The sequence below is a fragment of the Larimichthys crocea genome, chromosome XXII (genome assembly GCF_000972845.2).
Source record: "Larimichthys crocea isolate SSNF chromosome XXII, L_crocea_2.0, whole genome shotgun sequence".
NCBI classification, from domain to species: domain Eukaryota; kingdom Metazoa; phylum Chordata; class Actinopteri; family Sciaenidae; genus Larimichthys; species Larimichthys crocea.
In genome coordinates this window covers 16,082,662-16,100,234 of record NC_040032.1, presented here as the reverse complement: position 1 = coordinate 16,100,234, position 17,573 = coordinate 16,082,662, and the positions used below count along the sequence as shown (strand labels likewise).

The window sequence follows — 17,573 nt, the reverse complement described above, 5'->3', positions numbered from 1 at the left end:
GTCTTGATTCCTGCATCACCTCAAACCATTCTAAATTGATGGAGCACCAGCTGTTCAGACTATGAATCCCACAGTGTCTGCTCTGTGCGTGTGCGCCATTAAATCCAAAACATAGTGACATGCCAAGAGTAAAGTTCTCAAACAAGCTTAGACAAGATTTGTTTGCTGCTCTGAAGACAAGAGGACCAACACTACTAGAAACCACCACCGTCGATTTTCCAAATGACATAAGTACTCACAGTCCATGTGACCTGCACCGAAGTGGAACTAAGGACCACGGGGTTGTGCATGCTGACCACCACATCCCCTAACTCCTTCTGCACGCGACGATGGTCCACTCCCTGTGCTGTGGGACTGATGTCTGGGAGAAAGAAAGAAATGCATGCATGTAGAGTGGAATAGTGATGTTTATCATTGAGAATTCATTACAGTCCATTGTTATTTCTATACCTTGAGTCCGGACAGGCTCAGACATAGGGCTGGGATCCCCGAGCCCTTGAGCATTGACTGCCCTGATGATGAACAGGTATACAGTATTGGGTCGTAGGTCCTTGACTGTAAACTCGGTGGTCTTCACATGGTCTGCCACTGTTTGCCAGCTGTTACTCACTGACTGACTGCAGAAAGAGCATAATGAAAATTAATTATTAGGAAGAATCTTTCCATTACCGCACTGTAGAAATAACCTAAAGAGTTTTTTTTAGTGGGCCATGCTCCGGAAGAGTGGGAGCACAAATCACATGTCACAGTAATGACAAGCCATACTCACTTGTGAAATCTTTTGAAATACTTCCTGTCATCATCATCAAAAGAGTAATAAGAATAACACTCATTTATGTCTTTGTAGTCCTTTCTTTTAGTCAACTATTTGGTAAGGGAAGAAAAATGCTAATTCTGATTGTGCCAATCATTTCCCGCTTGAAGTGAGCTTTTATTTGCAAAATAATTGGCATTCAAATTTAAATACCAACATTTTTCTACTCTCTGTAAAAACTGTAAGAGGAATCCTAGAATATTTTTTTCTTGAAACAGTCCATGCTTGATTGAAACACCCCACATCTGCTGCTGCTATCAAAGTTCGGGGTCACTAAACGTAGCTCGAGGCCATAGGTCACAGACATACCCGAAAGCCTCGATGACATAGGAGGACACTGGGGAGCCCGCCTCTGGCCCCGGTTCCCATGACAACGAGATACTGCTTTTGGTAACATCAGTGACCTCTGGCTTGGAGGGCGGCCCTGGGAGGGCTGTCGCATTGTGAGACATGAAGTCTACGAGGTCTGTAGAGTCTGACAAAAGGAGGAAACGTAGAGAGACAAAATTGAATACCTGCAAAAGCAAATCATATCACGCATTCACAAAACCGTGTTCATTTTTTTGAATTGTTTCCTCTGAAACAGACCTCTGACATCCAAGTAGGCACTCCATGATGTTTCTCCACTGGAGCTGGTAGCAACACAGGTGTACAACCCCAAATCAGACAACTATGGAAGACAGATTGTGTTATCATTTAGGTTTAAACAAGCACCGATTTATAAACAATAAAGCTAATTTCAGAGTCATAAACCAAATTCAACACTAAAAAAAAGAAAGAAAATATTTAGGTGAATCTGTCTCTATGAAACTGACCCATAAAGATGTTCCCTGCTCATCCAAATCACGTCACGATACAGCTTTCAGACTACGCTCTGTTGCTATATTCGACTGAATCCAACAGCCTTTGTAACTCTGATCCCTGATGGTTTCTACAAGCTTACGTCAGTCTGGGCTTTTGAAGGAGGTTCACAGCTAGTAGTACAGTAAAAATGCATTAACCTCCACTGGCCTGCATTTGGCTCGAGAAAATCCAGAGAGTGGATGAGAGAAAACTTTAGCACCAGCCAATGAAAAAAAAAAAAGAGCCCAGTAAGAGCTTACATTAATTTTCTTAATTGATTTCCTCCAATAATAGTCACCCTCCCCTTTCCCAGAGCCATCAACATTATCATCATCAGTGCTGACACAGGAAATAAGTGATATGACAATCTATTTTATATTGGCAATGCCTTAGGAGCCACTGACGACTACTCTATCTCTTGAGAGAGAGTAGAAGAGAGAGTGACACAGAAAGAGCACTTGGACACTGTGACAGGGCACTGTATATTGCAGTTCCTCCATTATATTAGCCCCTTTAGACTCCTCTCACAGGTCCCTGTCCTTGAGTCCTTGAGTCTAACTGCTGCCTCAGAGATTCAGACTAAATAGCAACGTTTAACAACTTATAAAAATCAATACCGGCTATTCATCTTTTAAAAGCAACCTGACTGCACTTGTCCATTTGAATTACATTCAGCTGACATCAGCTGGCAGATGAGAGAAATTCTCTTTGTTCTTTAATATGCGGTAGAAGGATGTACAAGAAAAAACAAAAAAAAACAACTTAAAACACAAGATGTGTGTATCTATGTACGTACAATAGATGTCAATGTTTAAAAGGCAGGTAATCAAAATAATGAAACACAGAAGGCAAATTAGAAGTCCTTACGCCTGCAGAAGAATCACACTGTACTGTATACAGAACTGTATAACCCGTGGGTAATTAGAATGTGAAATGTGTGCACAGTGTGATTATTTGCAGGCACACATCTAAAAGAGATTCTACTGATAAGTACAAAACGACTCAATTTTTATTTTGGGGTAAAACATTCACCCAAAGTTTAATTAACAGTCCTTTGTTTTTATTAATTAATCCTCAGGTCCTGATGGAACCATTGCAAGTGAAACTCGATTGCTGCATTTGCTTTTACCACTTCAGGTAGAGCAAAAAAATGAAGGGAATCATGGTTAAAGATAATGGTCTTCAGCAGAATTATCATGTGTGTTATCATGCATATTAACACAGAATCATTAACAGCTAAACTGTTTTTTTTTTGCCGTTTTTTATATCTGTAATAATAAGATTGGCAGTTCATTGCTGAGATCTGGGATTACAGGGGCAACACCCAGGTTTACAACCTTTCGAATTACTTGGCTTTCCCAATTGGACTAGCCCAATGTTATCGTAAAATAACAATGCCTTGTGCAAATTGCAATAAACCAGAAATATCCTTTACTATATAACTAGTAGGCAATCTTTATTGTACATAATGCTACAGGTGCCACATGCCAACCCACCCTGGTATTCTGGATCTGAAGACTGCCGTGCTCCAGAAGGGAAAACCGTGGATCCTTTCCAAGCAGACTGGCCCCATTCTTTCTCCAAGTGACCGTAGGCTCTGGGTCCCCTGACGCCTGACACCTAAGTAGGGACACACTTCCCACCGCCTGTGTTTGGTTGGAAGGGCCCTGCCGGATGATGGGTGGTGGGCGGTCCTTCAGGGCTATGGATGATAATAATTAAGCAACGGATGTTATAATTTGAATACATTTCTAACACTGTGATTTTGATGTCACAGTCTTGGCATGAAACAATGATTTGCGAGAGAAAAAAAAAAGGACATGACCTTATCACAAGGTGTTAATTTGTGATTGCAGTAATTGCATTAGTGGTTGCAGGCCCAAGATGTTAGGGTTCAATCTGTGGGATTTGTTTTGAGAGGAAGTGACTGTTTTGTGAGTCTTTTCCACAGTGTGCTCATGGCACTGCATCACACCTTTGAGCTTTAATTACTAGGTGAGGATTAACGATGCTTCACCCGTGGTGCTAATTACCATACCTTCTTTATAACACCTCTCAACACATTCATGCCTGTCCTCTCTCTTCCTACTCTGACTCATGGCTGTACCTCCTCCCTCTTGGCATCTTCACCCCTCCCTCCCCCCACAAAACTAAACTATGAATTAGCATGCCAAGCAGAACAACAATTCATCTCTTTAAAAGCTTTTTAAAGCATGTTATATCATCCAGAAAACAGCCTCTGCACTCTGCAATAGTAATTTCTGGAGTGGTGAAGATCTCTAGGTTTTGCAACTACCCCCCGCTTCCAATTTCCTCGCTCCTGCTCTCCACTGTTATCAGGTCTGTCTCCATTCACACAAGTGTTTACAGCAGGATCCCTGCCTTATCTTTCATCACACCTCCTTCAGCGAGATGAAGAACATGGCAACTCAAGCAGAAGTCAAGAATTCAGGTACAACTAGGTGCAGGGACAGTAAACAGAACCACATGTGATATGACAGTTATTATAGAGGCTGAATGGTTTGCATTTATGTGGCAATAATAGAAAGTGAAATAATGTCATGAGGAACTTAACAGCACAACATTTGTCTTTTATATTGGCTTGAGCTCTGCCATACAGCAAAAAGTGATTCAGCAACCAACAACAGCACCACACTGCTGTTCCCAAATTAGCTGCAGTCCTGTAACAAATGCAATCAAACACCATCTCCAGCTTTCCAGCTTTTGTGACAAACATAATAATAAAATGTTCTTTTTCGAGATTGTTTATCACTTGTTGTGGTAACTGAGAATGGCTAGAGGCTGCTCAGGCTGCAAAACAAAATTATTTTACCGTAGGTTTGCAGATAAAGGGATGTTGGGAGAAGTAATTACCAGCTATATGCCTGCTACTGTTAAACCAATGATTAGATGAGTGTATCTAATCAAAGCATCAGTGTCTACAAATACCACCACACCACAGCTCAAAACAAGAACTTTCGTGGTCCTGCTGTGCGGTCTTTAATCCATCATCGCACCAGTAGCCACTTAAGCCTCCAGCTATCCTCGGTGTCTGTATGAAACTGTCAGACATTTTGGAGCAATACTTTAACTCTATGTATTGTCAGTCACAACTGGTATATTTGAAATCTAAAGCTGTAGCTTTCTCCTACATGCAGGGCAGGAGCTGTGGTCAGCTTGGATTTCCAGCAGTTACAATGGATTCTCAAGGTGACCCAGTTACACATCCATAGAAATTTGACAACACCTTTTGCACCACTCTGACATCTCAACTGTCTATCTGTATGTTCAACTTTCAGGGGAAAAAAAAATGTCTCAATCCAATGCTGTTTTCAACCCGGAAGCTCAAGTATGAGAAGTCTAACTGTATAATTAATAAACCTGTCTGTCACACGTCCAAGGTAGCACTCAGGTTGGAGCACTACTTCAAAGTTGTCATTCAGTGGAGGAACCTCTTGGACAACCCTAATCTTTAGTAATGCTAGAAACAGCACTGTGCCAGCTTCCAAAAGTTCACTTGGTATCACAGCAACTCTCTGTTTACAGCCATGAATCAATCCCCTCATACCCCATTCTCTTCACCAAACATTTGGATATTGATCCATCTCCTCTGAGTGACAGAACATGAAGTCATTTCCTCTCCAAAAACACTTCAACAGATGTTAATTTAATAATGTGTGGGAGGAAAAGCCAAGAAACAAATGGAGAGAAGGGCATAAACAGCTCCCAGCTGGCAGCGGCTCAGCACTTAATGCTGACATTAAAGCTTTGTCAGAAAAAGTGTAAAGTGTCTCTCCATCAAGTAGATAGGCAGAGTTTTATTTTACACGGTTTCAGTCTTTTTCAGACCCTTCAGACCCAAATTTACCACCGTAAGGTGATAATGAAAAAAGATCTTTGTGGGTGGCTAGCTTTAGAACATACAGATGCAGCCACACCTATATAAGTATAGGCAGACATATAGCCTTTGGTATCCTGGTATTCACTGTTTTATAAGGTCTGGACAGTGCTTCAAGCACAGGTCTTATGTGTGAATTTCTTGTGCACCAACATCAAATATAAAACACTATTGACAAGTCTCTTAAATGAATGCATGTTGTGAGTACATTGATGTTTCCACAGCCTAAAATCTAAATGAAGTTGTAGGAAGAAAAACAACTTGGCTGTTAAGACCTCTAGGTTACATAAAAGTGGGCCATCTACGCTTCCAACCAAGTTATACTATGGGTATATATTGTAAACAAACTGCCATCATTAGGTTTAGGTTCATACTAGTACTGTTGAGTTTGTTTTGCTATTATTACACCAGAAAAGCAGTGTTTTCTCTGTCATCTACTAGCTATTTGGAGAAATCCCTCCAGATAATACCATGGGGAAAAAAAGTAATGGCTTCATTCTGGTGAAATTACCTGTGTGCTGCGTGTTCACTAATACTGTGCATATAGCTCCCTGAAGCATTATGTAATTAACAGGGCGTAACAATAGAATGTAAGTGTAAAATGTTTAAACATAATTGTCATTAACGTATGTTGGTGATAAATCACATAAATGAAAAATGTAGTTCTTGTATTTTAGTATACTCAATCTGTGTGTGTGTGTGTGTGTGTGTGTGTGTTGCGCCTTACCGTCTGCTACTTCAAGCTGAGCTTTAGCCATAATGCTGCCTGCTACAGTGAGGGCCTGGCAGATATAATACCCAGCATCGGACCGTTGTACAGATGAAATGGTCAACTCTCCATTCACGGACACGGAAACACGGCTATCGCCCTGTGTCGGCTGGTTGGGGAACAGGAGATCCTACAGGAACGGAAAGTGGGAAGTAATGCAAATGAAATGGGATGGCAAGCCGAAAGCATAAAATCTATCATTCAGAACTTGCTTTAATTGTTTGTTTTTCCATTCTGTCTTATTGACAATGTATTTTCCTGAATGCAAGAAATTCCTAAACTAGATATTGTGTCCCACACAAACATGCCATAGATAGATTTTTGGGGCTATTATATACATATTTTCATTTTATGCAGATGATACTCATTTCTATCTTCCTGACACTAACAATGATATAAACTATTCTAAATAATTACATTGACAAATTAAGCATTGATTGTCAAGGAAAGACTGAATTTATTTTACTTTATGTATCTTTATCCAACTGTCTTTGAAGGAAACACTGTTGTCTTTCAGTATGCTCATTCTAACAATTATGTACAATTTAGTTAGAAAAGTGGGTCAATGTCTGTTTCTTACTTGGTATGAACGACAGTTTACCCCCAGAGTAATAATCCTGCTGCGATAACCTGCAGTCATAGTCATGAAATTGAGGCATCAGCGTTGTCTGTTTCTGCACCCGAAGCAGACAAGCTGATGGGCAGGGAAGGACATTAGCCTGCTTCCATTATGTCTAATGACTCTAATGCAGCACATGACATTGTTTCTTGCTGGTGAATTGGCCGGTCAGTCTGGTGTAGATTGATGATAAATGACCACTTCATTATCTGTATGTGAAACAGAACCACACTCTGCTGTTCATTGGTTTGAGCCTTTTTTAGTCAAATCCTTAGTGAGCTTTTTATATTTTAGATACTTTACTCCGCATGCTGCTGCAGACTTTATGGCTGTATAGTACGGTGCTCCTGAAATATAAATCATTAATTCTCCATCATGCACAGATGCATATATATGGATGTAAACAATATCTTATTAAACGCAGTATCCTCACCTGGCTGCCCTCTCGTTGCCAGAAGACGGTGGGCTGAGGTTTGCCCCTGGTCTCGCAGGGAAAGGTAGCCGTTCGTCCTTGTGCGACAATCTGGTCACGGGGTCGCACCACAAACTGGGGCGCCTCTGAGGTTAAAGGTAAAATAAACCATAACACACTAGCAACACATTTGCATAGTCTTCCTACTGTACGTGTGTATTACAGGAGGACTAGTTAATAAGAAAATATCTTGGACTAAAATGTTCATGCATGAGGTTTTTGTCGTTTAAGAACTAGAATATTTATTGACTATCACGCAAGCCATTCATCCTACTGCAAGAGCATCAGAATGAATGATAGCATCTAATTAGCACGGTGCCTTAACCTAAACTTAATTAACTTATCAAGTATTTGAACTAAGGCATATCAACCGAACTATATCTGGACCCCCATTTTGAAAGGACTGAGGTGGTAAATCCCCTGTTTCTATGAACAGAATCTGCCAAGGGAAGTCAGGGGTTCATAATAACCATGTAGATATGCATGTCCAATATTAGTTCGATGAGCGTGTTTGTGGAATGCCACAACAGTCCATGCATATGTGTGTGATCGAAAACAGAAAGAGAGCAACGCATGCACAATGGGATCAGCTCTTACTTACCAACAGGGCGAGCTGGTGACACAACAATGGTGTGGGTGAGATTAACACACAACAGAGAAGAGAAGGAAAGCAGAGGAGTAGAACAGAGGGACAGGAAAAAAAAAAGAATGAAAATCAGAAATGAATGAGATGGAGTTGGGTTTCCATCCATGAAGCTCACGGGGGTGTGGGAAGGAGGGAGCGGGGAGCTCATTCACCAAAAGCAGGTGATGGCATGGGCCTCAAGGAAATAGCACCTTGGCAACAGTAGAGGGGAAAGGTAACAAATGCCAAAACCCACCGGCTGAACAATTTATTTGTAACACTTCACTCATGTTGCAAAAATATCACATTCACACAGTTAACATGTCTGTTATATCAAGTGTTTCGGGCGAATGAAAGAAACATCTGACAGCCGTAGGTTTATAATAGACTGAATTAAATAGATTAAATAGCAAATTAAAATTATTACAAAATTTGAATCATTGATGTTCAGCTATTATCTTATGTATTTATACACAGCTTGTGTCAACATCAGCCAAATAAGAACTTTAATCAGTGGAAATGTTTAAAAACATCAAATTGCTGATAAAAATATAACAACATTAACAAAGTGATTTCGATTTAGTTAAGCTCTATTTCTTTCCCTTATTAATGAACATTGATTCTCTGATGTTTACTGCCTTAGTTCAAGTTTTGAATTAGTGATCTGTGATAGCTCACTATACACTCAGTATATATCCCTTTATTAGGGAGACCTGTACAACATAAAACAGCTCTGTCGTAACATCTATCTTTACATTCTTTATTCTCAATCGTACTCTTTAATCTTATCTTTAAATTTCCAATGTCCAGTTTATGTTGACATTGTCCGAAACATGTAAATTCAATTACACTTTTCTTATTAAGGTCAAAGTTGGTTCGACAATATGTTGCACTGGTGTTTCCGTTATGGGAAATGAAGAGACATCTTCAGCACCAACACAAGTGTATCCTATCATTGCATGATACCATACCCACATACTGCTCCATGCTTTGTGTGCAGCTTTTTTTAAGCTTCAGCCATGAGGTCGGTTGTTGCAATGATGCAGACTGACATTTCCTTAAAGCCAATATGCTACAGTGCTAAATTATTTCTTCCACTTAAGTTTCACATTTAACTATAGAAAATTCACTACATAACATCTACCAATTTATTGATGTGCATGTGTGTAAAGTGTTGGATGCATGCGCATATCTAGGGATGAACCCCTTGCTGAAAATACATTCCTGCACGCATTGGTGTTCCTCACTATTTATACATGTGAAGGTCAGAATATTAGAAAGACCTCTGAATGTAATGCCGTCCATCACAAAATAAGACCTTATTGCTAAGACAATAGCATAACATGGAAGTAACGCTGCTATGACATTGTCAAACAATTCAACAAGGAATCAAAAAAGTCGATTTTATAGCAGAGCAGTTGTGTTAGATTGTACAGGTTTACCTGATAAAGTGTCCACTGAGTGTGTGTTGTGTCTTATGATATATAACTCAAGCACACAATACAAATATGGCTTTACAAAAGGGATTGTATTGCTCAAAATTTGCTTTTTTTTGGCTCCGACACCAATCTTAAGATTGGGTCAGGACATCTTTTTAACATATAAGACAATTCATGCATGAATAATAGAAACAAGAAAAAGACTCAAGTATATAATAAGGAAGGAATGAACAGTTAATGTTATGAGATCTGTGATGTACAGTATGTATGATGATGTATGATACATGGTATACATGTGTGCATACCTGTTATTGGTTAGTTCCAAGTGAACTGTTACTTATTTTAATTTGTAGGCGCAATGATTTTACACTCCAGTTCTAATGACAATGTAAAGAGCACAAAGCAGAGGGAATCTGCGATGTGGAGCAATATATTATTTTTATAATATCAACCTCTAATATGAAATAGCATCCTCTCATTGATATGGTGTAAATATGAAGTGAGTGGGCTGGAGGGAGAATGAGCCCCCCAGGAGAAGTCATAACAGTTCACTTAGAGCTGGTTATTGTTCATATCTGAAGCCTAGCTGGAGATCTGAAACAATCAACTACATCAGCCCGCTATATGAAAGAAAAGCTGAGGCCAGGCCCAGCAGTTCAGCAGGGGGGCAATAATGCTCGTAAAGTGGGCAATAAAGTACTGATTGTCCTGTGGCCTGCTTTGGGAGATACAAAAAATATGAGAGATGGGTTATGAGCTTTGCCACGAGTGAGTCCACAATCAGTTACCCACCTCTGATAGTCAGGTAGGCGGAGGCCTCCACTTTACCCACGCGGTTCTCCGCTACGCAGGCGAATGTTCCCTGATCACTAACCGATGCTTTCTTTATCCGCAGCAGGAAGTCCTCCTTTTCATATCTGATGTCATACCTGGTGACAGAGAGGAGCAGTGAAAACAAGTCAAATGACATCTCAGGTTGATTTCATGAAACCGGAGATGAATAACAATTATACGCATATTAAAATGTTAATTTTAACAAAGCAAAAAAACAATCAGCAAAATGTAAACCACAGCAACAAACAGCAAAATTGAATCAAGGTTGTGTAAACTTGCGTGATGCCTTAGATGGAAGCTTTTCTAAAGGTTTTGTCATTTTTGATAGAATAAAGACAGACTTTCTAAGGCAATTAAGACTCCCTGCTGCACACACACTCTGCTACAGAAGCAGAAAAAGGGGGAGCAATTATGGTGAGATGAAGGCATGGTAAAATGAAAGGTGCTTTCAGATGGAACCTTAGCTGTTCCACTATTTCAATATTTATTAAAGACGAGCCACCCAATGTGGTGTAGGCTATGCAGTATACTATACTATAGTATATGTGTGCGTGCATCTATGTGAGAAAGAGCAAGTGAAAGAAAGGGAGACCGAGGCAGAGGGAGAGACAGACAGACAGTCTGAGAGTAAGGGAGTGGCACAGTCTGACAAACTGAATTTGATGAATGAGCCGAGCGGTAAGAAATGACTAATTCATAGATATGTTCCATGCATCAGTGTGCATCCACCAGTGCAGGATACTGTAAGGCAACAGTGGAGCAGTTCAAGTAAGAGAAACATCTCAGCTATCAGAGTTTAGATAAGCGCCTCAGAGGGGCTACAGACAGAATGAGTAGAGGAGCAAAGAGTCGGGCTCTCCCTCTCTGGGGTCCTTTTTGGCGTGAGAGATCTTGTGAAATTGTCTAGCCAGCCATACTGATTCGGAGATGGGAGGCAAGTCAGGCAGAGAAATGGCACAAGGGGTGAGAAAAAGTCACATTTGAAATAGCTGTTCCAAAAGGGTGTGGGCAGAATATCGATGGGGGGTTTGTGGGGGTCTGTCCAGAGTCTGGTGAGGACTCCATTCACAGCACATCTCTGACCCAGATACAGACTTCCCAGGAGGCTGACGGGTTTAGGAGAAGAATGAAAGAAGTGGAAGGAGGGAAGTGAGGCGAGGCAGGGTCTGAAAGTAGGACATGTTTCTAGAGTCAAGGGGTGCTGAGGTAGAGGGCACAACTCAAGTAGGCAGACAGGCTGCCAGACAGCGAGACGGGCAGTTATTATAGTTTACCTCAATATATTCTAACATGGTGACAGACTCAAGCAGGTACCATTCTGTTTTCATACAGCAGTAATGGCTTGTAACAGGTGTTATTTAAACCTGTAGCACAAGTAAATGTTTCTCTTTTCTCAGGGGATGACAGGCTTTTAGTAGAGCTTTCCAAAACTGAATAATCAATTTAACAGAGTTGACTCTCTTGGTTTTGAGGATCACAGGGTCCATATTTACTTTAGGTTTTATCATTTTAGGTAATATTCTTGCATTTGATTGACTTGATGCTTCATTCAGTGTTTCTTGACTTCCGGTGTAGCCAGCGGATATTTTAGATAACGGATATTCAGGCCAAGACCTCCGCTGTATTGTCTGATTAGCAATTGAGATTAGCCTGATCCACAATAATAACATGAAAAATACATTTTTGCTAATCTCTACAAACAGATATCTGCATATGAAATCACTAATAAAAAGCTAAATTATCCTCAGATGATAGCCAGTGGGTTCTAAAATTTCCTTTCGGCCAATGCGTTGCTCCTTTTTTTCACTTCACACAGACTATTGCAATCAAAGCCCAGTCAAATGTGATTGGTCCATACTACTCGGACTACAAATGGAAACCAGAATGCTTCCGGTGCCAAAATCTTGTCCCTTGCCTACAGATTCTGTATTCATATGCAGATATCTGTTCATAGAGATTGACTTGATTCAAGTAGTAATTGAATGTTCCAAGAACACAATGTATAATTAGTTTAAGCTGTCAAATTGCCATCAATCAAAAGCAGGAAAACAGTCCAAAACCACGAATGAACCAGTCAGATAAATAAAGCTACTGTATATGGAAATTGCTGCTTCAGATATCAAACAACATAGAATGTAAAGACCACTTAAACCTAGCAGAGAAATTAAAGGGTTTTGATGGATGGCCAGATTGTATAATGAGACATGCTGTAATTAAAAGTATAAAGCGCTGAGCAGTAACTATTAAGACCCACATGACGAGATGGTAATGACTTTAAAAATAAGTGTTCTAATGGGATTGCGATGCAATTAATATGTGCTTATGATGTTGGTCCACAAGGGTGAACCAAACCGCAGGAACACCTTTGAATATTATGCCATCCAGTACAGCAACATCACAACTGCTTTTAGCTTTGCTTCAGCCTTTATCCTTTGTGACTCTTATTGTATAAATATAAACACACACACAAACATATTCATGCATACACAGACATATGCACTACACACGTTCCTCACCTGCCGCGGGGAATATCCACGTCCTCCTTTTTCCAGCGCAGTGTAGGCTGTGGGTCACCATGGACCTGACACCTGAACTCTACACTCTCGTCAACCAAGACCACCTGGTTCACAGGCCGTTGCACAAACACTGGTCTTTCTGTATGTGGAAAATACACATAAAGATGCTAAATATACTTCTGACAGTGATAAATACTGTGTGCTACTGTTTAGTAAATACCTTGAAAAAAAAGGAGTCATGCTTTATTACTTTTTGAACCAGGCAAAGAGTACAGTATAGGTCAGACTAGTTACCAAACACTGAGAGCTGAGCTTTTTCACTTTCTCTCTCTCCAACCATGTTGGCCGCCACACACACGTATGTCCCTGTATCAGTCTTCTTGGTATTTGAGATCGTCAGCTTTCCTCCACGAACCTGTCAAGAAAAAATAAATAAAATAATACACGTGATAACAGGGAATCGGTTTGGTACAAAGTGCTTTCCACTGTAACAGCTGCAGGAAAATGTGAATTAGTGAGTGTGAGGGGGTCATGTAAAAGGGTGCTCAAGAGTGCTCCCTGGGGAGTAACCCACCGTGATCCTGTCATCTTTGAGATCAAGGCGAGCTTTATCTTTCCTCCAGAAGGTGGTGGGCTCGGGATGCCCGCGCGGAGGCTGACACTCGAGACTGGCAGTCTCCCCGACTGCCACAACCACATCCTGTGGGTTCTGTCTGAAGTCATCGCGTAACACTGTGAGACAAAATAAAGGGAGCAGGGGTTGTTACTCTGACTGTAAGAGCGGCTCGTTCGGTTGATTAGTTTGAAGCTTTATCAGATTCCATTATGTGAACCAGAAAGTCGCTCCCAGACTCGGCCCGTCTCAGGTTTACTGACCTCTACCACCTTTTTCTAATGTGAGAATCCAAAGACAATTCTATAAAGACCGTCTCACAGGACCCTCTGCAATCTCTCAGTCTTTAATAATACAGCTGTCCCCCTGAGGGGATATGGCCTCGACTTTGATCTCACTGTGTAAATGTGAGAGCATGTAAAGCCAGGTATGGTTTAACAGTACAGTATACATAGGAAGGACACCTATAAAAAGAGCAAGATAAGTGAAATATCATGTATTAAAGAATTTAACCAACACTACATTTATAGAGCCTTAAATATGCTTCTAATAGTGTTGTATGGGGAAAAAACAACCAACTGATACTGTTCTTAGGTCCATGATACATTAAAACACCAGAACCACACATTGGGGATAGCAATGCACATGAATGGGTGGGTGGATAATTTGACCCAAAGCTTGTGCCGGAGGAAAAATTTATGGAGTTCATAATGTAACTGGCTCATCCTCTGGGGAATATGAATGCACTCAGTCCATTAAAGTTAATTCCTTGTGTACTATCAGTAGCACAGTATCAGTAGTAAAACCTAACGATTGTGCTAGAAGGAAGGTCACAGCATCACCAAATCATTAAAATTCATCCTCTGGGAACCTTGAACAGCAAGAGAATTTTTTAACAGAATATTCTAAATGCACTAATAATATAAGAAAGAGAGTCTAGAACCAGTATCTGAGTGTGTTTTATGTTATAGGTATAACTGTTATGTTTTATGGTAATTAATAATACTGCACATTCATGTGAAAAACTTTGCATGTAGCTTCTGCTATGGTGAAGATATGTTGCTTGTATGTACATAAATATGAACAAATATATATAGGCCTACAGTATACACAGACATGCCAAAAGTAAATGGACACCTTCATTCAAATTCAAATTAAAGGTGTCTGTTTACTTGTTGCATGTCTGTGTATAACTCATAAAATTGGGTTCTGGGTTCTATTGTGGGCTCTACAGGAATCAAATGTTTACTAGACATCTGTAAAATTAAAGATAGAATTTTGACTAACCAAATGTACCCAAGACTTTTTGAGATTTTTTATTTTTTATTTTGCCTAAACCTTGAATGAAAACAGCAGTTTGAGCCTGTAAGCCTGTACTTTGTAGCAGACCCAGGGTCAGACCTTGGTTGCTTGAAAAGAGACTGCACCGCCGCATGTACAAATTGGGAGAGAAGCACCAGTGACCATGGATATTGACTGAATCAAACACTTCTGTTATGTGTTATGAAATTACTAAGGAACAGGTGCAAGGTCTCATCTAGGACCAGGGGTAAAATAGTTTCAAAATATCTAATTAACACCAGCAAATGTCTCCGAGACATCCGTGTTAGAGAGATATGGTGTTTGTTGTGGAAATTAGTATCAACTGGCGTGAGACTAAACTACAGACTTGAGGATTAACTGTCCTTTAGTAGATTTACTCTTTGCAAGTGAGGACACAGTCACACAGACTGCAGGCAGTCTGTAGGATGAGATACAATGTTTCTTTTGAAAAATATGCAGAAAGTCCATCGTACTTTTCTTAAGAGGAATCAATACTGTAGCTAGAAGGGGCAACAACTGTGTAATACTTAAAAGTCTTAAACTATGACAGCTTACTTGAATTACGGGCAGTGAAATGTGCCAAAATTGCTTCTCTCTCTCTCTTTTTTTTTTAATCTACAACGTACACACCTTTAGTTCATTAAAATTCCATTTATGAGTAGTTATTTCTGCATTCTTCCACTGTTGGACAAGCATTTTAATTTACCCATGGTGCAGATAAAGGAGCGAGAACATGAAGTATTGTCAAGCAACGCCAGTAAAAGCCCTACTCAGAGGTATAACTTAGCTGAGTTAAAAGGTTACAGCTTCAAAACTTCCTCATGCTGTCACAACTGTTATCCCATATATCAATTTAAAAGCCACTGCTTTAAGTAGCTACGGGAATGACTGTGATGTAAGCTCTCACTGGAATTACGGTTTAAAATAGTGGTCATGAGCTTTGCATTGATACATCATGGCATGTTGTTCAGGGGGCTTTATTTACAGAATATAGCAGAAATGGAATGTGATGTGCGTAACTTGTTTTCATTGGTGTATGATGACCTGAAAATAAGAAAACCACCATGTTTAACCGCCATGTTTTACAGAGAAACTAAATACAGGGTCTAGATTGGGCCTTTTGTGTTTCTGTCATGCTGAGAAGGAGAGGGTAACACGAGGGGGTTGCAATCAGCAACTAAACTGCTAGAAGCCATGAAATCCCACACACTGGTCCTTTAATGTAGGCCAGATTTAAATAATAAAGTCAACTAAAATAAATGAAAGAATGTGATTGTAAAGAATTATAATTAAGATTTGTCAAAGGCTTGCCAGCTTGTGAATAAAATTGCTTGCAAAGTTTAATTTCAGGTATAATGAATAATTAACTGGTGGAACCTAATTATAGTTCACACTTGCAGTAAGTAGAAAAAATCAACTAAGTAAATATCGGAATCATTTTCTCTTTTTAATTATCTTATTTACAGTCTGTTTAACTAATAAAAATGTGTCAATAAAAATGTCAGTGTACCAAAAAAGCCTAATGTAAAACAAAATGATAGTTTTTAAAACTCTGAGCAGCATATAAAAACTTGCTCGGTGTTCAGTTTGCTTTTCATCCTCATTACAGCCATAAGCTGTTCTGCTGATATACTGTAGCATGAATTTCAAATCCCTGGGGACATCCCTAGCGAGAACGAAAACCAGGATGGAGCCAAAGGCCCTTTGGCCCAGCTGTCAATCACATCCAGTCTGTGCTGCACAACACGAGTCTCAGTTGCAGACACTACTTTGGCACAGACATATGCCTAGCTGGCTGTCATATGGTACTATACGCTTAGTGACCCATTCCATAGACAAAACACTCTCCTCATCCAGTCACACAACTACCTCCCTGCTCCTGAATTTGTCACATTAAAGATGCTTCTATAATAGCAAAGCTCGTCTCAAGAGACTGTGAAGCCCAGACACACACGGGGAAAAACTGGATCATTCGAGACATGAAGTGAAAGCCCACTTCCACAGGCATGAGAGGCAGGAGAATGGGTATTGTGTTGTATTGCATGGCAGTTGAACTAAACAATAGAGTTTGTGTGGAGAATTGGTGACACTTATCTAAAGATGACAAAGAGACAAATAATTGTATTGTTGTCTGGTACAAATACATCATTTGAAAGTCCTTAAATTCGTCAATTCTCTCATACGTTTTTACTTTTTGTCTCAGTTTCAGAGATCATTTTTCATTGCATATCACCTGAATTAGGTGACGCTTTTCATTTATATTAGGATTGGTGGTGTACATAATAAACCATGTCTAAGCAAATAGGAAGTGAATTAATTTTCTATACAATCTCTTGGTAATAACCTACTGCAAATTTGAAAGAACATGGGGGTGGGGTCTTCCAAAACATTAATACTGTTGGTTCTCTGCTCGTAATTAATTCAGTCCCAACAGGATGCATCACCCCACCACAATGACAGCTATCCCGCACCCCCAACACCCCCCCTTGTTTCCTGTCCTCACCGAGAGGTCTCTGCAGGTTTCTGTAGGTGGTGTTCATGAAGGCATGTGAGATGTGGGTTGGGGGTGGTGTTGTTCTAATCTGTTGGTTTCAATTGTAGGGAACCCCTGTGGAGGCAGCACCCATGTGTAGTCTGTTGTCGGGTGGTAATTATTTGAGATGGCGGGGCCGCCACCGTTGCCTAATGTTGTCTGATTGAGTATTGCTCAATTATTCAAACAAGCTATTCAGGGGACTCACTCATTCACCAGTTTCATTTATCAAATCAGAAGGAGAATAATTTGTAAATGGGCTTCATTTCATGGCA

The 17,573-nt window shown here is 40.1% G+C and overlaps 1 protein-coding gene across 2 annotated transcripts in view; it reads right to left on the bottom strand.

Moving 5' to 3' along the window:
* LOC104920035 (roundabout homolog 2) overlaps nt 1-17,573 on the bottom strand; it is a 73,451-nt gene that overhangs the window by 18,790 nt on the left and 37,088 nt on the right. The window contains exons 3-14 of one of the 2 annotated variants that reach the window (XM_019259656.2): nt 13,404-13,561; nt 13,124-13,244; nt 12,830-12,968; nt 10,272-10,408; nt 8,017-8,028; nt 7,377-7,501; nt 6,283-6,454; nt 3,154-3,359; nt 1,403-1,484; nt 1,124-1,289; nt 451-617; nt 240-361 (exon numbers count right to left, since the gene is read on the bottom strand). In XM_019259656.2, coding sequence (XP_019115201.2) covers nt 240-361; nt 451-617; nt 1,124-1,289; nt 1,403-1,484; nt 3,154-3,359; nt 6,283-6,454; nt 7,377-7,501; nt 8,017-8,028; nt 10,272-10,408; nt 12,830-12,968; nt 13,124-13,244; nt 13,404-13,561 — 1,607 coding nt within the window. The remainder of the gene's footprint in view (nt 1-239; nt 362-450; nt 618-1,123; nt 1,290-1,402; nt 1,485-3,153; nt 3,360-6,282; nt 6,455-7,376; nt 7,502-8,016; nt 8,029-10,271; nt 10,409-12,829; nt 12,969-13,123; nt 13,245-13,403; nt 13,562-17,573) is intronic. The other variant, XM_019259658.2, reaches the window with a different exon arrangement.